We start from the raw sequence: 23,579 nt of genomic DNA, 5'->3' as shown, positions 1-23,579 counted from the left end.
TCTCAAGGTTGGGCAGTGCCGCCATTTGTCATTGTGGCAGGTAAAAACCACCTTGCATCTTGGTATGAGAATAGCGGATTTCCAGCAGATTGGGTAATCGCTGTTACTGCAAATGGCTGGACTACAAACGAGAGAGGTATGGATTGGATTCAGCATTTTGAGAAGCACACAAAGCCCCGGAGTGTTGGTGGTTATCGCTTGTTAGTCCTTGATGGTCATGAGAGCCACCACTCAGACAAGTTTGAGGAGTACTGCAAAGAACACAACATTATTACGCTTTGTATGCCTGCTCACTCTTCCCATATACTCCAACCACTTGATGTTGGCTGTTTTGGCCCATTAAAGAGTAGACTGGCCACGGTCCGGTCCGGTCCGGTCTTTTAATGTTGAGTGAGGACTGTTTTACGGTCCAGTCGTTTTTTTTAGGACTGGACCGTGAGACAAAAAGACCAGACTGATAACATTCTAGTCTTTTTTTTAGAGTGTAGACTGTTTGCTAAAGTTGAGGTCCCTTTAAAAGACCGGACTGATAATAGTCCAGTCTTTTTTTAGAGTGTGGACTGTTTGCGAAAATTGAGGACTGTTTAAAAGACTAGACCGTTCGGTCTTTCCTAAGAACAGTCCGGTCCAGTCCAGTCTTTTACATTATAAGTGGGGGCCACCACATGTCATCACATGATATGTTATTAGGAATAGCTTTAAGTGCAATCGAATATTAATAACGTTACTATTAAGTGTTACTGTACATGCATTTTGAGGTATAAGTTGAAAATAGTATAACTATAATAGTTCCATTTACACACTGTTAAATAATTACACGTGATTATATTTACACGTGATTATATTTACACGTGATATTATATTTACAAGTGATATCATATTATTCAATCAAAATCGATCATAGAGTAGTCAATTAGTTATGACTTATATTTGATATGAGTTTAATTAAGCATTAATAGCAGCTACTAACGTTACTATTAATTATTACTATAGTTTGATAAATATTATATGGTTAACGTACATGTATAGCGAAAGCGCCAAACAAGCGAAAGCGCCAAAATTATCTACCCTCACGACAAACATTGCGATAAATCTACCACAACATTAGAAATCAATTGAAACTACTCGGAGTCCTCTTCCTCAGAGGTGTCTATTACAATCTGACACGTGCGCGCATTGTGCCCAGTCTCACCACACTTGCCACAGCGACGGGCACGGGTTTCTTCCCTTGGCTTCCGACCACGGCTTGCCCTTATTTCCTGCTCTACCTGCTGCACAACATCCCTCTCATCCTGTAGCTCTTGCGCCCCTTGTTGACTAAGTGATCCTCCTTGCTGTAGTCGTGTTTTCCTAGCTCTCCGGCGCTTGCTTAGTACTTCATTTGCCTGTCGTAGGTTTTGGTTCTCTCCCTTTAGCAGTGCTAATTGATGCATTATTTGCGATGCACCCTTTGTAAACTGGTCAACAGCTGCATAGATTGAGGTTGGAGAGCTATTTTGATGGCGTGAAATCCGAGTTTTAATAAATGTAGACTGTGACATAGCTTCAATTGGGTTGTTTGGTGTCTGAGAAACCCAAGGTTGAGCAGTACCTGGGCGGGAGCTTGGAGGCGTTGGTGTCCTTAACTTAAGATCAAGTGTAGATATCACTCTCTCAGGGTCAAATGGAAGAAGCCCTGCCCCTCGAAACCCGCCTCGAATGTTACTTTCCGTCATTGTAGTGTTAAATGCAGCGTGGAAGGCAGGAAAGAAGTCATCCTTTGTAATATGAGAAATATGAGCCTGCATCATATCTTCAATTTGCCGACCATAGGCCTGCTTTAACGGGCCGAAACAGCCAACATCAAGTGGCTGGAGTAGATGAGAAGAGTGAGCAGGCATACAAAGCGTAATAATGTTGTGTTCCTTGCAGTACTCCTCAAACTCATCTGAGTGGTGGCTCTCATGACCATCAAGGACTAACAAGCGACAACCACCAACACTCTGGGCCTTTGTATGCTTCTCAAAGTGCTGAATCCAATCCATGCCTCTCTCGTTTGTAGTCCAGCCATTTTCAGTAACAGAAATCACCCAATCGCTTGAAAATCCACTATTCTCATACCAAGATGTAAGGTGGTTTTTGCCTGCAACAATGATAAATGGTGGTACTGCCCAACCTTGAGAACTAACGCCTTGGATTACTGTAACCCATTCCCGATTACCAGGCTGTACCTTCTTTGCTTTTGCCCGCCCGTCTGAGCTTGTTACAACCATAGCAGTTGAGATAACGCCCATCATAAACCCAGTCTCATCAAAGTTGTAGATATCTGCTTCATCGATACCATATTTCGCAATTGTGTTACGCACAAGCTCAAACCAGCCATTAATAACTTCTGGATCTTCGCACTTAGCCCTCTGGTAGTCGTATTTGCGCTGAAAGCATGTCTGGAGCTCTACACGCCGCTTAACAAAGTTTGAAGCCCAACGCGACCCAACGCGTGACGCGTCGCGTGTTGCAAGTAGTTTGAGAATGACATCGACCTTCTTATTCTACCACCTCATTGCTCTCATCTACTCCAACCACTTGATGTTGGGGTGTATGGACCTCTTAAGCGATTTCATGCTCAGGAAGTAGATCGGTATACTCGAGCAGGAATAAAGCGAATCCAGCGCTCCCACTGGGTTGAAATCTTCTGGTGTATTCGAGAGAAGGGTCTTATACCTCAAAACATTAGAAGTGGGTGGAGGGCAGCAGGTTTAATACCCTTTCTCCCAGAAAGAGTTCTGGCTAACCTTCCACTTCCACCAACCGAACCACCTCGCACTCCTCAAAACTCAACCAATATCACTACTCTGGATCTCTCAATACTCCGAAGTTCTCCTCCAGATGGAACTGAACTAAGGCATGCAAATTTAGTATTTAATTCAAGTATGGCAACTTGTGACTCTCCTGCTTCACCAACTCGACGCTATGCCAAGAGAATGACTAGGCTGGTTGAAAGTCAGAATGCTGAACTCAGCATCCTTTGGAAGGAGGTAAAAGAGTACAAAGAGATACTTGAGACACGAAAGAAAAGAACTACGGGCAAGAGAATTAAGTTGCAAGGCGAATTTGTATTCAGTACCGAGGAAGTGTTGAAAATTGTCCGGGAGGCAGAGTTGAAGTCAACTGAGAAAAGACCACGTGGAAGGCCATGCAAACGGCCAATTGAAGAAGTAGACGAGGAAGTTGAAGAGGAAGAGGTAGAGAAAGATTCAAGCGACCCAGAATTGGAATTGGAGGAGTGTGTGGCACGTAGGACTCAGTCAACTAGAGTAGAATAAACTTTTTGTCCGACTACCCCATATGTCCGACTACCCCATACGTTACGTTATAAGATTCAAGACTGGGGATTTCTCGTCTGGTAGAGGATGGTTGAATCTATGTATCACAGCTCGTTAGTAGGAAACACAGCTTGAGACTGCAGCGGTAACTACTTGGGACGGTAGGCTGTGCCAGCCTTTCTACATGTTTTGGTATATTTAGAGCTTGTCCAGGAGTAGGAGGGCGGGGCATCCCCGGCGGAGGAGCAAGAGGGAACCCCGAAGTAGCAGAGGGAGAGTGTCATACTGACATTCGTTGCACTCAGTTTGCTATCAAACTCAAGAGCAAACTTAGAAATCTCCTCCTCAAACCTACAAGTCACCATACATATCTTGGCTTATCACACCAACAACAGAAGCAATACTACTCAACGATTGCTGCAAACTCTTCTACTACATCTGTTTATGCTACATACATCACGGCATATCATTTGAACACTCATTGAACAAGTTATTAAGAAAATCTCCTCCTTAAGGGGGTGGGCCAATACTACCACATGGCATATCTCTACCAACTAGAGGCCTAGGAACATGAACGATAGCTCTAGAAGCTTCTACAACCCTCTATGATTCATTACACGTCATCGCTCCTTAGTTACCCACAAGATTGGTTAAGTTATGACATAATTTATCTATAGGTACTCTGACCTTGGACCTCCTTTTCACTTCCTATAGGCTAGGAACCCAAGAGATGGTTCTATGGGATTCTCTTACGTTCACTACATGATTAGCAAGCTAGTTGTGGGTCGCACTTGATTTCTAATACATTTACCAAGCCTGGTGTAATGTTGGGTGCACCAGATGTGAGAATCTAGCCACCCAAGGAAGGGATGATTTTACTAAGACAACACACTGTCTTAGGAAACAGAGCCAAAGGGTTGTAGCTGAGACTATTCCACAACGCAGCAATCAGGTGTGTGATGTAGTGAAGTGGTTCAGACAAGTTGCAACAAATGTTGAGTCTGGGAACTCAGGGGTAAGTCAGAGGTTAACACCTCACTGACTTTTCAGAAACAAGGAGTAACAAGATGAATGCTTGGAAGCTTGGAAAAGACGTGGAAGTATGTGATAGTCGATTTACTGTATTGTCTGCTTGCCCTTTCTTAAGGAAAGGGCAATCCTATTTATGCCAAAGGAGTGTAGTTCTCTCATTTTCCATGACTTTCCATGACTAACCAGGCTTGGTAAATGTATTAGAAATCAAGTGCGACCCACAACTAGCTTGCTAATCATGTAGTGAACGTAAGAGAATCCCATAGAACCATCTCTTGGGTTCCTAGCCTATAGGAAGTGAAAAGGAGGTCCAAGGTCAGAGTACCTATAGATAAATTATGTCATAACTTAACCAATCTTGTGGGTAACTAAGGAGCGATGACGTGTAATGAATCATAGAGGGTTGTAGAAGCTTCTAGAGCTATCGTTCATGTTCCTAGGCCTCTAGTTGGTAGAGATATGCCATGTGGTAGTATTGGCCCACCCCCTTAAGGAGGAGATTTTCTTAATAACTTGTTCAATGAGTGTCCAAATGATATGCCGTAATGTATGTAGCATAAACAGATGTAGTAGAAGAGTTTGCAGCAATCGTTGAGTAGTATTGCTTCTGTTGTTGGTGTGATAAGCCAAGATATGTATGGTGACTTGTAGGTTTGAGGAGGAGATTTCTAAGTTTGCTCTTGAGTTTGATAGCAAACTGAGTGCAACGAATGTCAGTATGACACCTGGTTAGTCATAGAAAGTCTTGGAAAATGAGAGAACTACACTCCTTTGTGTCATACTGACATTCGTTGCACTCAGTTTGCTATCAAACTCAAGAGCAAACTTGGAAATCTCCTCCTCAAACCTACAAGTCACTATACATATTTTGGCTTATCACACCAACAACAAGAGCAATACTACTCAACGATTGCTACAACCATCTATGATTCATTACACGTCATCGCTCCTTAGTTACTGGGCCGATATGACCACATAGCATATCTCTACAACCCTCTATGATTCATTACATGACATCACTCATACTACCACATGACATATCTCTACCAACTAAAGGCCTAGGAGCATGAACGATAGCTCTAAAAGCTCCTACGAACCTCTATGATTCATTACATGTCATCGCTCTTTAGTTACCCACAAGATTGGTTAAGTTATGACATAATTTGTCTATGACATAATTTGTCTATGACATAATTTGTCTATGACATAATTTGTCTATAGGGGTACTCTGACCTTGGACCTCCTTTTACTTCCTATAGGCTACGAACCTAAGAGATGGTTCTATGGGATTCTCTTACGTCGACTACAGTTACCAAGCCTGGTAAGTCATGGAAAGTCTTGGAAAATGAGAGAACTACACTCCTTTAGAATAAATAGGATTGCCCTTTCCTTAAGAAAGGGCAAGCAGACAATACAGTAAATCGACTATCACATACTTCCACGTCTTTTCCAAGCTTCCAAGCATTCATCTTGTTACTCCTTGTTTCTGAAAAGTCAGTGAGGTGTTAACCTCTGACTTACCCCTGAGTTCCCAGACTCAACATTTGTTGCAACTTGTCTGAACCACTTCACTACATCACACACCTGATTGCTGCGTTGTGGAATAGTCTAAGCTACGACCCTTTGGCTCTGTTTTCTAAGACAGTGTGTTGTCTTAGTAAATTCATCCCTTCCTTGGGTGGCTAGATTCTCACATCTGGTGCACCCACTGTAACGCTGACTTCTAAACGATAGAAGACACAGAGGTTCTCTTGCGTAAAGGTTTACTTATCAGAGGAGGCAGGGGATCAGACACAAAGGCTTCAAGTAACACGTTACTAGTATATAACAAATACTGTATTGAGTTGAGCACGAAGCTCCTATCTAAGGAACTACTATCTACTTATATAGTGGCGTCGTGCCTAGTGGACTCTTGGGAACTCACTCGAGTCCTCGGAGTCCTGGACTCTTAGGACTCTTCTCATCATCCTGCGAGTCCGTCACGTGCCTAGTGGACTCCTGGGAACTCACTCGAGTCCTCGGAGTCCTGGACTCTTAGGACTCTTCTCATCATCCTGTGAGTCCGTCACGTGATACTTTCGGAACTACTATTCCCCGCTGCCCCTCCAGGTACCAGGGCCGGTCTCATGCGACCTCCCTCCTTCCTGTCCTGTAGTTGGCCAGCCTTCTTGTTCCGTCGTAACACCCACCATTACAGAGAGGTTCCCATTGTGGGACAAAATTGTGACTCAGTTGATAGTTTAAATGAAGGTAAAGTATTAGATCGATAACTAAAAAAGAGAGAAAAGGAAAATGAAAGCAGGTTTGATGAAGAGGATGTCTACGATGAAAGGGTTCCAGTTAAGCGCCCATATATTCCAACATGTTGGAAGAAGTCCACGTGATATCAGAATCTCGCCAGTGACGACGGGGCCGGGGTCAACAATTAGTCTCATAAGCTAAACCATTTAAATCACTAGCGCGTAATGGTAGGCACACCGCCCTGGACATTGGCTAGCCCCATCCGATAATGCGCCGCGTGCGCGCCGATAAGAAAAATATCCAACGGCACTGGACTGAAGCTAAGACTCATCGACTTCAGAGCCCAACCACAGTGAAGCCGACTCTTAATCCTACAAGCTGCGAACATTGCGGCATACCGCCGATTAATTCCAGCCCTAGATTTCTTCTCTCCGACTTTACGATGCTGTCAACTCCTTCGGTGGGCGTGCTTGGTGGGGGGCAACTGGGACGGATGATGATGGAAGCTGCAAACCGATTGAACATCCAACTCAACGTGCTGGATGCGCCCAATTCCCCGGCGAAACTTATCAGCGCTCACGATGGCCATTTCAACGGATCATTCACCGACCCTCCATCGATGCGGAGGCTTGCAGAGACTTGCGACGTCCTGACGACAGAGATTGAGCACGTCGATACCTACGCCCTCGAGGAAGTCTCCTCGAAGGTCAAGGTTGAGCCGAGCTGGCAGACAATTCGTACGATCCAGAACAAGTTTAATCAGAAGGAGCATTTGTCGAAATTCGACATCGCAATGGCCGACTACCGTGAGCTGAGCAACAACACCGCCGAAGAGCTGGCCGCGATCGGAGAGGAACTTGGCTTCCCCATGATGCTCAAGTCGAAAACACAAGCATATGATGGAAGAGGTAAGAGGCCCACGAATATATATTGGCGCTTGTAACTAACCTGGTATCCCACCACAGGAAATTACTCCGTCAAAACCAAAGCAGATATCCCCGCAGCCCTCAAAGCTCTCGAGAACCGCCCACTATACGCTGAGAAATGGGCAAACTTCACAATGGAAGTAGCCGTTATCGTCGTCAAAACCAAAGACGGCGTCCTCTCCTATCCAACCGTCGAAACCGTCCAAGAAGACTCCATCTGCAAGCTCGTCTACGCCCCCGCCCGCAACATCTCCGACGAAATCAACCAGCAAGCCCAAGCCCTCGCCCGCAAAACCGTCGCCGCCTTCGACGGCCTCGGGGTCTTCGGCGTCGAAATGTTCCTCCTCCCCGATAAATCGCTCCTCCTCTGCGAGCTAGCGTGCCGCATCCACAACTCAGGCCACTACACCATCGAAGCCTGTTCCATCTCGCAATTCGAGGCCCACCTCCGCGCCATCCTTGACCTTCCCATCCCCGCACAGAGCCTCGAGATCCGCGACCCAGCCATCATGCTGAATATACTCGGCGGCGCAACACCAGAGGCCCATCTGCAGGTCGCCGAGCGCGCCCTCTCAATCCCGAACGCGAGTGTACACCTCTACGGCAAAGGTGCAGGGCGTCCAGGCCGAAAGATGGGTCATGTCACCGTGACGGCCCGCACGATGAAAGAGGCGGAGCGCACAATTGCGCCACTGCTTGAATTCGTTGGCGGAGCCGCCACAGAATCAAACATCCTCTACACGCAGCCCCTTCCGCGTCTCAACGTCCACCCTACAGTGGGCGTAATAATGGGTTCCGACAGCGATCTCAAGACGCTGATTCCCGGGCTCAGGTTGCTGCGCGATTACTTCGGTATCGCACCCGAGGTGGAGATTACCTCTGCTCACAGGACGCCCGAGTACATGGCTACGTACAGCTCGACAGCTGCCGGGCGGGGTATCAAGGTTATCATTGCGGCTGCGGGTGGTGCAGCACATTTGCCGGGGATGGCGGCTGCGTATACGGCACTGCCAGTTATTGGCGTGCCGGTGAAGGGGAGCGCGTTGGATGGGGTGGATAGTTTGTATAGCATTGTGCAGATGCCGCGAGGTGCGTATTTGACCCGATGATGAGTGAGAGCCTTTGCTAACAGTGAATAATAGGTGTCCCGGTTGCGACAGTGGGGATTAATAATAGTATTAATGCGGCGTTGTTGGCGGCGAGGATTTTGGGGGCGTTTGATGCGGGTGTGCAGGCAAAGGTGGAGGCGTATGCGAAGGCGGCGAAGGAGGAGAATCTCGACCTCAAGGGCGTGAAGATGAAGCAGCTGGGGTGGGATGCATATCATCAGCAGATGTAGAAGATACGATTGCGTAGATAGACGGGAATAATACTTCCAATTGGTTCACTGTCATGTTTTATAATCTTCCACTGCCTGGCACACCAGCATGAGTTTAGTGGTATGGGGTGAAAATTCGACCCTTAATGTTGGAGGAATATAGCATGGTCATTTAGGATACAATCACTGATACATGATGGTGCCTGACGGATTGGATCTTGTATTCACAACATGAGCATCAAAATAAATGTCACTATACCAGTCACATTTAGTGCACACTTTCAGAAGCCATAACGTCAAATTCTTCGCTGAAATATTTAGCAACTCCCTCGGCAACTGATCGAAGCACACCGCAACGCACCCACTCCAAGATTCATCCATCCATTCCCTGCCCCATTTTCGATAAAACATATTGTAAGCAACCGCGCAGATATAAAGGAGCCCTGGCCAATGAGAATTATAAAGCGACTTGCCATGCCCTCCCTTCCTTTCTCCCAAAATCTCAAAATATAAGCATAGGTGTCCATCCCCTCCCTGTCATCGCAAAACCCCTCAAAGCTGAAAATATGGTCGTAAACGCGCTTGTAATATATGCTAATGTATAATCAGGATCAATCCAGCCCGTGATATCCCGCCGGAAATTGAATTGCAGTCTTTGATGGCAATGCCCAGAACCCCCCGAGAAAATATATCGAGCTGAAAAATGCGCCGAGAGCATAATCGACCTTCGCAAACGTGAGCAAATTGAATATAAAATAATGAAGTAATAAATAGTCCTTGCACCAAGGCATGCTTGCCCAAACGGCCCGTAAAGCGGTTAGGTGGCACCGGGCATTGGCACATCGACTTCCTCCCCGCTCTCCTTTGAGCACATCCGCTCGACAACCAACCTACGGGCGAGGGTTCCATTTTCAAATTGACCCATAATGTCTTGCATCTGACAACGCTCATCATCGTCGCCTTGAGACTCGATAGCCTTGCGTATTGCCGCAGCATCGTTTACTGAGCGCATCAACGCATTTAGCCTCGCATCCTTCTCGGCCTTCTTCACTTCTTCTGGTGAGAAGATAGCGTTCTCGTCTCCATCATACTTGTACTGCTCATGACCTTTAGGTAACGCGCCCTTGATCCTAGCTTCCTCTCTGACGGTATCGCTTTCAAGTTCTGCAGGTTGGATATAACGGCTGGTTAACGCAAACCGAAGAGTCCCATGTGGTACAACCTCATGCTCGTAGTACTGCTGAACTCCAGACCCGTGCATTATGACCATGTCACCATGCTCAAGAGTCACGCGAATAACAGGAGCTTTAGTACCCTTGGCATTCTTTGAAGTAATTCCCACCGCTGCTTTTGCTTTGGGGCGAAGAGACATGGTGGCTGAGGCACCGAGTGAGAGTGTGGCTACTGTTGGGCCTAGTGTCGACTCGCCATCATCGTGGTATCCAATGCTGCAGTCTTGAAAATACCCAATCGAAAGGAGCTCATTGAATGGGTGGAAGGGCTCTCCAACGTCAGTAAGAGTCTGTTCACCAGCCCACGTCAATCTTTTCAAAGCCTTGATAATTACTGTTGGGGCTTCACTGAATCCTCTGGATGACTGTGCGACGATAAATTTATACGGTGCGCCCCAGTTGGTTGCGAAGTGATTGGTGAGAACCTCTCCACTTGAATTCGGTTGCCGTACAGGCCGCCTCTGGAGATCGAACTCACTCTCTTGCATCAATCGGAAGAGGTCGTTGGGGCCGTCAGGATTGAGATTAATGGCATCGTTCGACTTGAAAAGCCGGAGAACGCCTACGGGTTTCCCTTCTGGACCTGGAACACCGTACTCAAAGACGTTATATGCGCCCAGTGTCTTTGCCTCAAACTTAATTCCAAATTTGGGTTCGTAGTTCTGTTGCCGGTGATTCCGTGCAATATCCGACATTGTGTCGTGAACACTCATTATTTGGAAAGGCAACGAGTGAGTAAAGCCACAACCCACCGTCTCACAATTCCATTTTGACCATTGCTTCCGACGGCTGCAGCCGTTACACAGCGGGCATACGATACCTTGTTTGAAGGCGAATTCGGTCCCACGTTTCCCAGTGATGATCATATCGGCTTCGGTCATGAGAGGAGGCGCCAATAGCCCTGGTGTATTCCCAGTATAAGCGGTACGCTCCTTCAGAAACGTCTCTGTATAGATGAGTTTCCGATCGTCAATAGGCGAATCGAAAATAAAGAACTTGTCACACGATGCCTTCAAGCAAGTCCATCCTTGTTCAAATATAACCTTGCTGATGTCTTTACAATAACAGCATTTCCCCGAAGCTGCTTTGATGGAATCCAGGTCGCAGTATGGACTCGGTAGAGCACTGCCAGCCTTGGCCCACCAAGACTTCTCGTCGAGGCGAATTTTCTCGATTCTCACGCACCATGTCTTGAATCCCTCTACCTTCTCCACCCATACGTCAGTAACATGGAACCAATCGAGGATATTGTAATAGTGTGGAAGCTTCGAGGGACTTCTGGAGTTTCCCTGACCTAAATAATGGTTAGTCAATCTTCATACCAGTTACTACGAGGAGTCTGGGACTTGCCAGCAATGACTACGACAGGACTACGCATATCCCTAGCCCGTTCGAACCCAAGACCATACGCACTTCTCTCCTGGTCTGTTGTTTGAACCATCTTGTTAGTTGCCTCATCCAGCTTACGTCCTCCACCACTATATAAATCAGTTTCTTGGTATCAAATAAGAATTGCAATAGACAACTTACCATCGAGTTATGACAACTTCTTCATCGAAAACATCGCGTTCTCTGACTTCCTTGTCAATTAAAATTGCACGGACGAGGCCATCGTGCAGATATCCCCCGGACATATATGCTCTGTAATATGGCAAAGTTTCACAGAGTTGTTGTCGCTTCGATGCCCACACGGGCGGCTGGCCATATGGGGCGGGTAAGTTCTCCTGTTTTGATTGATGGTAAGGGATGTATTTGCCAGACGCCTTTGGGCCTTTTTTAGAACGAACCAGGGCTTGTCCAGGCTTGGCGGGATCTTCAACGTATTTCTCTTCGCTACTGGAATATCCCGATTCAGGTGATCTGTGTTGCTTCTTAGCCGACACATTACCAGAAGCGCCAGCATATTTGCGCTTTTGTTTCCAAGAGTTGCTTGTAGGACCCGCCTGCTCCGTTAAATTCCATGTTGCATCGCCGTCCTGAACAATGTGGGGTGCCTTAAAGTGCTGGGGGATTTCACCGGAACGGCCCGTCCCATTGCTCAATCGTTTGTCACGAGTTGTAGTAACTGCACGTCGGCCCTTGCTCTTTGCAGTGTCCTTACTTGCATCTCCCCTCTTTCGTTTCTGGGGGCGAATCGTAGGAGACGCCTGTTTCACTGAATTCCAAGTTTCATCGCCGCTTTGAGAAACTATGGGTGCATTTAAATGCAGCGGGGTTATATCCCCATTATATTCCGGATTTTTGTTGCACGCCGTTCTCATCATCACGGTTCTTAGATTGCAATGTCTGCCCTTCTTGGTGCAAGATGAGCAGGGAAATGCTCTATCGCAATTATCGCGTTTAACAGCCCGGCAGCTATATAACGTCAGAAAACGGGTATAAGAGAGGCGCAGGAGACATACCTATCACACATATCCGGAGCCATCCATATTCCGTCTACAAATCGGGCGACTTCAGGATTCCATCTTTTTGCAATATGACCGTTAGACCATGCCTTCCGGGCCAGTTCAAGCAGTTCAGGGCCAATTGGAGGGTAAGTCCTGGCGTCTGCATCCTTTACGGTAATATTGGTAACAAAGTAACCGTGAGCTTTTCTCTCTCTCATGAAAGCGACCTAAAATAAAAATAAATATTAAATGTCACAGAAATAAACAAGCTAGAATATATAGAGCCTCAAGTGGAGTCAAGGATGATATATATACTAACCTCAGGAGAAGAAGGTTCGACGATGTCCTCCTTGGCGTCTTCTTCGGTCGAAGACGGTGATACGACAGAAGATTCTTGTGGTGAATCAGACGACGAGCTTGAGGGAGGGGTGAAGTCGCTCAGAACTTGTTCGTCATCTGTAGAAGCAACCTCACTGAATCCAGAGTCATGCGGTGAGGGTTTTGGTTCGGCGTACTTGGAGCTGCTTGGAGGGGGTTTCTTTGACACTCCTGGGGTACGAGGTGTTGATGGAGTAGCCTTCTTTCGCGAAGGAGCCCGAACGTTGGATGGGGTTGCGGAAGCCCTTGTAGCTGTGCGTCTCGGGTTATTATTCATCTCTTTTTGTAGCTGCCGTGCAAACTCCTCGTCGTCCTCAAAGTAAGACATCATTGAAGGATCTTACACCAACGCAGAACCGAGAGATGAGGAAATAGAGATGACAGATCATGAAAAATTAATAAGAATAGGCAAACGCCAGATATTTGAGGAGGTGCAAGGAAAGTCAAGGTTCAAAGATATTTGTCAAGACCAGTACGATTTTAGATTGGTTATGACCTCCAATGCAAGATGCCAACCACCATATGGCAAAAGAGTTGGAGAGGTTCAAATGGGAGAAGGTGAATGGGCATTACATGTATACAGTGGTACAGACATGAACCACAATCTATGAAAGATAGGAGGGAATGGGAAGGGGAGGATGGAATGTGTTCAAACTGGTGAAAAAGCAGGAAGATATGAAGATATGGAGGAAGAAGAGAAGAAGGAAAAAGAGAGATGGCGAACAAAATTGTGGTGGGAAGGTGGGATGCACGAGAAATGGACGAGAAGGTGGGGGTGTGATACGCTCCGTCCGTGTGTGAGGCTCTGGGATAAAGGCAGGTATGGGGTACACCGCATCCCGCTTGGGCAGTCCGCTTGCCGTTCTGCCGGTTTATCAACCCGTTGAGGCGGCCCGTGCCACCCTGCAGGTTACTCGAATTGGACAATACGACACCCCAATCTAGTCCTAAAAGTAACCAAGTTCTTGAGGCATATGAGACTTTTACCCAAGTGGCATCGAGAGTAGAACTTCGCACTTGCTTCATTCTTATCCCGATGCCACTCAATACAGGCAGCATCTGGGCGCAATGTAGATGCAAGCCTGTACATATACCAACTTGATGCAAGACGTAACTAACTGCGAGAACAAGGACCGACTCGGTTTATAACGATGAGAAATCGCAAAAATAAGGGGAAGACAACGTACCACGAGTTTTCCCAGACTTCTTCGTAGAGACAACCATTTTCAATCCAGTCCTGGCACCTGGTCTTTGCATCAAGTCCGTAGTTGCATCAACCCGGTCCTCATACGTAACTGGTGCCTTGAGCTTCGACCTGTCTCGAAGGCCCTATTTCCCGTATCAGCCAGAGCCTGGTGTCCCGGGCGTCTAATTGTTACTTACCACTCCCGACTCCGATATAGCGGATCCAAAGTCCTTTTCTGGCTGGAAATCATCTTTCTCATCATCTTCGTCTACTTTTTTCTTCCTTCCAGATGCTCGACTGGCCCCCTTTGGTGGCCTGGGTTTCGCGGGTGGCTTTTTTGTGACAGCTTTCGCATGGGCCGCCGCTTTTTGCAATTCATTCTTCTCTTTCGGAGGTCTTCCACAAGGCCTCTTTGGCGTTTGCTTCTTCTGGCGTGCCGGCCGAGACTTGGCTGGTTGGGTATTTGGCTCCTGCTCTGCAGCCAGTTCTGGCTGATGTGAATTCAAAAGCAAGGCGGCTTCTTCTTCAGTGAAGTCGATCGAGTCGAGATCTGAGAGCACCGAACTATTGTCACTATCCAGCTCTACGGCGCTGCTTTGCCGAGTACCAGCTTCGGCCATATATTCGGTGTCTGTGATCAACAGGTTGTGAGTTCGTTGATCTTGTTGAATAGTTGTAGATGTGTTGACTTGGGAGGTTGCAATAGACTTATAGTCAGATAGATGGGATGTGTTATGTGATGAATCGAGTGGGGTGGTGCTGCTGAAAGCAGGCGTTGATAGAAGAGTTGCGGAGGAGTCTTGCGCCTGGAGTATACTAGACTTGTCTTTCAATCTATCTGTAAACTGACCAAAGGAAGATTGAAGCTGACGTTGAGGAATTGTTTGATGAAAGGAGGATCGAAGCCGCCGCTGTAGAGTTTGATCTAAAAGAAGTGAAGTGGATTGTGAATCATCAAGACTGCTTTTGCCATGGAAGCCGGTAGAGGGTGATGTCCGTCCAGGCCTTTGTAGTATAGACGCTGTCGAATTGTTCTGGGTGAGTTCTTCATTGAAAGTCTTCGTGGATATGCCTGAATACGCAGCAGTAGTACTCGACGCACCGTTGACCACGGCGACACACCCAGAACCCTCCTGGGGCCGGGCACTGAAGGCGTCGGAGGTGTTTATAAGGCCGTCAGTTACAGTTCCTGTAGGAGACTGGTGGCAAGAAGCCTTATTTGGCCGCCGAGTTGAACTCCGAGTAGATCTGAGGTTTGCTTGTTTGAAGCCGGGAGAAGGGGTGTCGGCAAAACTGACATCTTCTACAGGGGCCTCCCTTCCCGTTACAACGTGGCCATTAGACCTTTCAGGTTCGATGACTCCAGGGGCATTAAAACCAAGTTCCATGGCTAGATTCTCTGCTTCATTGGATCTGCTCTTTGTTTTGGCCCGCTTTGGTGTTCTTTCAACCACAATCACCGATTCGACCTCTTGCAGCCGCTCGCTGTCAGAAACCCCCTCTATCATTGGCGTGCCTGGGTGGAAATCAGAACTGTTATTTCCCATGGAGCGTGCGTCCCTTAGGCTCTCTGCCGTGGTACTTTCAATACCAGCCTGGGGGCCATTCTTTCCCTTCACAAGCTGCTCAAGACGTCTCCGGCCACGCTCAGGTCGATTGGGCTCGCTCTTTTGAACCAGTGTATCAGCGGAGATCCCGCCCGGTGGCTTCCTTATCCTCGGGGATTCGAGGATATTCTCTGTGGATATCTCATTTTCCGGTGTATCTTCCACTAGCCCATAGTACCATCTGTTCGACGCCATTTTTGGTACTAGGCCGCTCTCCCAGTCTATATCTGGGGAGCTGATCCTGGTACCTTCTCCAACATACAGTCAGTATAAAACATCCCAGGCTGGAAGAAGCTAACAAACCCGACAAAACAGAGACCCGATATTTGGCAATGGGCCAAAAGCTGAATACAATTTGAAGTCTGCTAATATCAATTGCTCTTGAAGAGAGGACTGTAACGGCAGAAGGGCTGTCGCCGGCCGTCTCTTGAAATCTGGTGCCTCGATGTCCTACCTTTATAATTGACAGGTACACCAGGAACCGCCTTGAGTCATCCCCAAGGTGGCACCACTACTGTGAAATTGAGATTTGGCACATGCAAGCACACAGGGAAATATAAAAGAGAGTATATAGGGAAAAGGAAGGTGGAAGGAACAAAGCCGGACCTTGGGAGAAAGAAGGGTAAATATTCTCTAAAGGGAAAAGTCTCTCACTGCTCTTGGATACTGTACTATACTATGGATATTGGGCCTTAATCGTGGTTTTCGATTCTAAGCAGCGCCGTAGGCGCCGGTTTGTAATAAGCCTGCCGTGAAGCCACGTAAGCATGTGATTGGGCGTTAGTCACGTGACCACGACCCGTAAACCCAGTACCTCCAAACCCACCCTTCCTTCTTCAACAACGCGACAATGACCACCGCCAACCCTGCTACCACCGAGGCTTCTGGCCTCAAAGCCACCGGTAAGTTCAATTCCTTTCCTTTCCTTTTGTTTTGTTTGATTGGTTAGTGTATACTAATCGTCGTAACCAACTTTTCGCTTCGCTCAAGGTTGGAGGAAGCGATCCGCGCGCACGAGAAATGGAGGGGAAGCGAAGTACGCGCACGAGAAACGTGCGTCTGATCACCGCTACTCTTCAACAAAACCATTTCCATAGCTGTACATAGTAATTTATATTGTAACCTGATGTAATTCATTTAATGGAAGGGACTCCTATATCAAATGCCCGTGAGTGGCTCGCAGAAAATCCTTCTGAGTCGAGGCGTGTTGCTAGTCGTATTTTCAAGGTCCCAGAATCAACTCTACGAGGAAGCATCAAGCGCCGTATTCAGAACCCACAGCAACGTAAAGGGGAGCAGAATAGGGTACTCTCTACTGCTCAGGCAGAGGCCCTTAAGAAATGGATCCTTGAGCAATATTACCTAGGGCTTGGAGCCAATAGGAATATGCTATTTACTGCAGTCTGCCAGCTCCGGAGCCCATTACCTCCACCGTCACAGAGCTGGCTTACTAAATATATTCAGAATCAGCTTCCGGAATTCCATTTTATCACTACAAAGCCTATTGCACAGCAGCGTACGAAAGCCCAAGACGAATCTAAGATTATTGAATGGTTTGAAAAATACTTCCAATTTATATGGGATCACAATATATTACCTGAGTCAATTTGGAATATGGATGAAACGGGATTTAGGATTGGAATTCCTGGAGGTGAGAGAGTTATGGTACCACAGGCAGTAAAAGAACTCTATACTCCAAGCCCTGAGAATCGTACGTCTATTACAGTTATGGAGACAGTATCTGCAACAGGAAGAGTAATTCCACCTGTACTTATTGTACCGGGTAAAATCCATATGGATTCTTGGTACCCAGAAAATCTTAAAGGCAAAGAACTGATATTACTCTCTGATACTGGCTATTTGAATAGCCAGCTTGCCTTACGGTGGCTAGAGCACTTTGCAGTGCATACAGCTCCATATGCAAATGGGAATCCCAGGGTTCTACTCCTTGATTCTCATATAAGCCATACGAGTGATGATTTCATCATTACAGCAGACAAATATAACATCATCGTTTTCGCCTTTCCCTCACACCTTACACACATTTTACAGCCATTAGATGTGGGAATATTCCAGCCATATAAGCACTGGCACCGAGAGGCTGTGCTCTATGCCATATGGAATATGGACGTTACATACAACCTACCCTCATTTATGAGAGATCTCACCAAAATCCGGGAACAGACTTTTAAGGAGTCTACAATACTCTCAGCTTTCCGGAAAGCTGGAATCTGGCCAATAAGCTGTAATACAGCCCTCACGAAGCTACGTACATACTCGCAGCCTACTACCCAGCCTACAGAAGAGCCTACGCCTACCTTACCAATATGGCCTATTACCCCTAAACCCTCCACTTTTCGTACCTTTATGTACCTTTACATACAATTTAGTATAGGGAGGTACTTAGTGTCATACTGACATTCGTTGCACTCAGTTTGCTATCAAACTCAAGAGCAAACTTGGAAATCTCCTCAAACCTACAAGTCACTATACATATTTTGGCTTATCACACCAACAACAAGAGCAATACTACCCAACGATTGCTACAACCATCTATGATTCATTACACGTCATCGCTCCTTAGTTACTGGGCCGATATTACCACATAGCATATCTCTACAACCCTCTATGATTCATTACATGACATCACTCATACTACCACATGACATATCTCTACCAACTAGAGGCCTAGGAGCATGAACGATAGCTCTAAAAGCTCCTACGAACCTCTATGATTCATTACATGTCATCGCTCTTTAGTTACCCACAAGATTGGTTAAGTTATGACATAATTTGTCTATGACATAATTTGTCTATGACATAATTTGTCTATAGGGGTACTCTGACCTTGGACCTCCTTTTACTTCCTATAGGCTACGAACCTAAGAGATGGTTCTATGGGATTCTCTTACGTCGACTACAGTTACCAAGCCTGGTAAGTCATGGAAAGTCTTGGAAAATGAGAGAACTACACTCCTTTAGCATAAATAGGATTGCCCTTTCCTTAAGAAAGGGCAAGCAGACAATACAGTAAATCGACTATCACATACTTCCACGTCTTTTCCAAGCTTCCAAGCATTCATCTTGTTACTCCTTGTTTCTGAAAAGTCAGTGAGGTGTTAACCTCTGACTTACCCCCGAGTTCCCAGACTCAACATTTGTTGCAACTTGTCTGAACCACTTCACTACATCACACACCTGATTGCTGCGTTGTGGAATAGTCTAAGCTACAACCATTTGGCTCTGTTTTCTAAGACAGTGTGTTGTCTTAGTAAATTCATCCCTTCCTTGGGTGGCTAGATTCTCACATCTGGTGCACCCACCATTACACTTAGGACTACAATTTTTCTCATGCGCGCACTTCGCTTCCCCTCCATTTCTCGTGCGCGCGGATCCTCCTCCAACCTTGAGCGAAGCGAAAAGTTGGTTACGACGATTAACCTTTGAATAGAAGAACTAGCTGCACCCCTACTAACACCCTTACCACCTCTAAAGCCACTACCATAGCCACTACAACACCAACCGATCCTAGCGCTACTCTAATGTAACGCTGACTTCTAAACGATAGAAGACACAGAGGTTTCTTGCGTAAGGTTGACTTGACAGAGGAGGCAGGGGATTAGACACAAAGGCTTTCCAAGTAACACGTTACAGTATTGTAAAGAATACTATATTGAGTTGAGCACAAAGCTCCTATCTAAGGAAATACTATCTACTTATATAGTGGCGTCATGCCTCATGGGTAATCTGGATAGTTGGCGGATAGCTAGATATTCAGGATAGTTCGTGGATAGCTCAACTATCCAATATCCACTAGTTTCTGCAACTATCCATTAGCCCCATCACATGGCAGCCTACCCCGCTTCCCACTGTGACTCACATGTCACGTTACTAGGCCCTGGCCCTGTAACCATGACATCATGTTACTATAGCCGTAACACTAGGTCCTCCTCCAAAAGGCCTAGTCCCTTAGGTCTTGCTGATTAAGGAATTGCTTACTTAAGTAGGGTGATGCCCACTTAATTGTCGAGCAGGTTGCGCTGCTTACCATGTCTTCTAGTAGACACATAAAAATCAAAGAACGTCATCTTCTTGCAGACAGTATTGAAAAGAATGGCAACCTAATGTCGCCATGTTCCAGCTGTCTTCACAACAATCGATTCTGTATTGTTGTTGCTGGTAGTCATCGTTGTAGTGAATGTACTCGTCGCAATTCCAAATGCAACGCTTGCACCCCTTCTCCAACTGATTGGGAGAAGCTTCGAAAAGAAGAAGAGCGTCTTGAGGTAGAAGAGGAAGCGGCGGCATCTCAGGAGCGAGAGGCTCACCTCTGCGCTCAAGAAGCATATGCCCGTCGCATGCGTCTTCGCAAACAGCAGAAGGCTCTCAAAACCCGCGGTGTTGAGATGCTGCGTCGTGGTCTGAAATCTTTGGACGAATTGGATGAAGCAGAGGAGAAGGAGTGTAGGGAGGCAGAGGTCAAAGGGACTCTCTTGCACAGCCCTTCTACTGCCGTTTCCGAGGGTGCTGCCCCTGACCAGGACCTTTTTGTGGCCCTGTCTCCTGGCTTCTTTGATCGCTTGGGTGTCGACGGCGAAACGCCTCCAGTAGCTCTGGACAGCTAAGGTTTCTGACCGTTTCCCATGAATTGTTGTAGGTTCATAACCCTTCCATTTTATCAAAAACTCTTCTTTGCGTCCTACTAACCTTCTGTCTAGGATCGCTTCGACTTCGTATTCAACAATCTCATTCTCTGGTTGAAGTTCCGTATCGGTCGCAATTGGGGTATTTCCTCTTGCTGGTTCCAGTAGTGAGACATGAAATACCGGGTGTAGTCTAGACTTCTTGGGTAGCTGCAGTCTGTAATTAACTGAGCTGACTTTGTTCAATATTTTGAATGGTCCCAATTTCTTGAAGTCCAACTTTGTACTTGGTCGTCTCGTTTTGATATGTTTCTGGAGTAGGTATACTTTATCCCCCTCCTTGAAGGCAGGTTCCATACTGCGCTTCTTGTTTGCATATGCAGCAGATCGTTCATTTAAGAATTGGATGTCTGTCGCGAGTTGTTCATGGAACGATTTGAGTTGTTCCACGGCGATCATAGCTTGTTCTGCTCTTGATTCATCCAGTCGTGGTTGTCTATATGCCTCTGGCTGATAGCCGTAATTGGCAAAGAACGGTGAGACTTTTGTTGCTTCGGTCATCGCGCTGTTATATGCGAACTGTGCGATGGGTAATATCTGAACCCAATTGTCTTGTTGGTGGTTGACATAACTCCGTAGATATTGTTCAAGGATTCAGTCTTTCTGTTTGACCATCTGTTTGGGGATGGAAAGCTGTTGATAGCTTATGATTTGTTCCCAAAAGCGCCATTAAAGATTTCCAAAATTTCGAAGTAAAAAGCTTGTCTCTGTCTGAGATGATTTCTTCCGGTAATCCGTGATCGGCTAATATGACTCGAAGGAAGGTGTATGAGAGTGCTTCAGCATCGCTAGCTTCTAAATATGGCACAAATATTCCATATTTTGTGAGTCTTTCCGTAATAACCAGGATAGCGTCAAATACTACTCCTGTTAACGGGTCCCGAGAGGGTGGTAGCTTGACAATGAAGTCCAAAGCTATAGATTTCCACGCTCCTGTTGGTACTGGAGTCAATTTCAGCTGTCCATATGGCAAGTGCCTATTGGTTTTGGATTTGTTGCAAATGTCGCACTCTCTTACTACCGTTTCCACCTGCTTCCTCATACCTGGGAAGTAGTAGTGTCGGGTGATTCGTTCGAAGGTGCATGTTACTCTTAAAAAATCAAATAGAGTACTTTAAATGCTTATAGAAGGCTAAGTACATATTTTTATAACTTATTATTAAAGGGTTGTTGAGATAACGTACATGTATAGCGAAAGCGCCAAACAAGCGAAAGCGCCAAAATTATCTACCCTCACGACAAACATTGCGATAAATCTACCACAACATTAGAAATCAATTGAAACTACTCGGAGTCCTCTTCCTCAGAGGTGTCTATTACAATCTGACACGTGCGCGCATTGTGCCCAGTCTCACCACACTTGCCACAGCGACGGGCACGGGTTTCTTCCCTTGGCTTCCGACCACGGCTTGCCCTTATTTCCTGCTCTACCTGCTGCACAACATCCCTCTCATCCTGTAGCTCTTGCGCCCCTTGTTGACTAAGTGATCCTCCTTGCTGTAGTCGTGTTTTCCTAGCTCTCCGGCGCTTGCTTAGTACTTCATTTGCCTGTCGTAGGTTTTGGTTCTCTCCCTTTAGCAGTGCTAATTGATGCATTATTTGCGATGCACCCTTTGTAAACTGGTCAACAGCTGCATAGATTGAGGTTGGAGAGCTATTTTGATGGCGTGAAATCCGAGTTTTAATAAATGTAGACTGTGACATAGCTTCAATTGGGTTGTTTGGTGTCTGAGAAACCCAAGGTTGAGCAGTACCTGGGCGGGAGCTTGGAGGCATTGGTGTCCTTAACTTAAGATCAAGTGTAGATATCACTCTCTCAGGGTCAAATGGAAGAAGCCCTGCCCCTCGGAACCCGCCTCGAATGTTACTTTCCGTCATTGTAGTGTTAAATGCAGCGTGGAAGGCAGGAAAGAAGTCATCCTTTGTAATATGAGAAATATGAGCCTGCATCATATCTTCAATTTGCCGACCATAGGCCTGCTTTAACGGGCCGAAACAGCCAACATCAAGTGGCTGGAGTAGATGAGAAGAGTGAGCAGGCATACAAAGCGTAATAATGTTGTGTTCCTTGCAGTACTCCTCAAACTCATCTGAGTGGTGGCTCTCATGACCATCAAGGACTAACAAGCGATAACCACCAACACTCTGGGCCTTTGTATGCTTCTCAAAGTGCTGAATCCAATCCATGCCTCTCTCGTTTGTAGTCCAGCCATTTTCAGTAACAGAAATCACCCAATCGCTTGAAAATCCACTATTCTCATACCAAGATGTAAGGTGGTTTTTGCCTGCAACAATGATAAATGGTGGTACTGCCCAACCTTGAGAACTAACGCCTTGGATTACTGTAACCCATTCCCGATTACCAGGCTGTACCTTCTTTGCTTTTGCCCGCCCGTCTGAGCTTGTTACAACCATAGCAGTTGAGATAACGCCCATCATAAACCCAGTCTCATCAAAGTTGTAGATATCTGCTTCATCGATACCATATTTTGCAATTGTGTTACGCACAAGCTCAAACCAGCCATTAATAACTTCTGGATCTTCGCACTTAGCCCTCTGGTAGTCGTATTTGCGCTGAAAGCGTGTCCGGAGCTCTACACGCCGCTTAACAAAGTTTGAAGCCCAACGCGACCCAACGCGTGACGCGTCACGTGTTGCAAGTAGTCGACTTGCCATATCTTCAACAACAGACAGCCGAGGAGGAAACCCTTTGGCAGCTAGGTCGAGTATATACTGAACAAGGACGGACTCCTCTAGGTTAGTTAATTTCTGTGAGTTGGCTTGGATATCGCGTCGTGAAGGTACACCTTCTAGACGACGACCTAGCTTGCGGTGGTCCACAGAATAGATCCTAGCAGCAACTCGAAGGCGTAACTTTGGGTCGCTTTGCATAGCCTGGATAGCTAGCACTAATTGGCTTTCATCGTTTTTATGGGGCATGTTTTGTTGTTGAGGAATTTAACATTTAGTTGGGGGGTTTGGTCACCGCATCATTTTGGCACTTTCGCTTGTTTGGCGCTTTCGCTATACATGTACGTTATCTTCACTTGCATCTTCGATATCCTCATCGTCGACAATTATCCCCCTAGATACTGATACTGCTTTGCTTGCTAATATTTAAGGATATTAGTCTTAGGCTTATCAACTCCCAGCTCATTAACCCACCGTCACCATTCAACCTCTTGAAGTATAGGTTTTCAATGCTTAAACATCTCATCCTTAGAGTCCACTTTTTAAGGTATATCCTCATCCTAAGCATAGCATCCA

The 23,579-nt window shown here is 46.3% G+C and overlaps 3 protein-coding genes across 3 annotated transcripts; 1 reads left to right on the top strand and 2 right to left on the bottom strand.

The window, feature by feature from the left end:
- Positions 1-6,529: 6,529 nt before the first annotated feature.
- ADE2 (phosphoribosylaminoimidazole carboxylase ade2) lies at positions 6,530-8,926 on the top strand. Its single transcript, XM_024468536.1, has 3 exons — positions 6,530-7,483; positions 7,541-8,590; positions 8,644-8,926. Exons 1-3 carry the CDS (start codon positions 6,844-6,846, stop codon positions 8,838-8,840), a joined length of 1,887 nt encoding a protein of 628 aa, XP_024323959.1. The 5' UTR covers positions 6,530-6,843; the 3' UTR covers positions 8,841-8,926.
- A 196-nt stretch (positions 8,927-9,122) lies between these two features.
- Positions 9,123-13,583, bottom strand: VC83_04909 (uncharacterized protein). The gene is made up of 5 exons (XM_024468535.1): positions 12,758-13,583; positions 12,454-12,665; positions 11,582-12,406; positions 11,402-11,529; positions 9,123-11,345 (listed from the first exon to the last, which is right to left on the bottom strand). Exons 1-5 carry the CDS (start codon positions 13,145-13,147, stop codon positions 9,637-9,639), a joined length of 3,264 nt encoding a protein of 1,087 aa, XP_024323810.1. The 5' UTR covers positions 13,148-13,583; the 3' UTR covers positions 9,123-9,636.
- Positions 13,584-13,766: 183 nt separating this feature from the next.
- Positions 13,767-15,804, bottom strand: VC83_04908 (uncharacterized protein; the record flags this gene model as incomplete). Its single annotated transcript, XM_024468534.1, has 2 exons — positions 13,767-14,145; positions 14,200-15,804. The coding sequence occupies 2 exons, from the start codon at positions 15,802-15,804 to the stop codon at positions 13,960-13,962; spliced, it is 1,791 nt and encodes a 596-aa protein (XP_024323809.1). The 3' UTR covers positions 13,767-13,959.
- Between the last annotated feature and the right edge of the window lie 7,775 nt (positions 15,805-23,579).

The sequence above is a fragment of the Pseudogymnoascus destructans genome, assembly GCF_001641265.1.
Source record: "Pseudogymnoascus destructans isolate 20631-21 unplaced genomic scaffold scaffold_11, whole genome shotgun sequence".
Lineage (NCBI taxonomy): Eukaryota > Fungi > Ascomycota > Leotiomycetes > Thelebolales > Thelebolaceae > Pseudogymnoascus > Pseudogymnoascus destructans.
The sequence above is the reverse complement of the archived record's forward strand: the minus strand, read 5'-3'. Positions and strand labels throughout refer to the sequence as shown.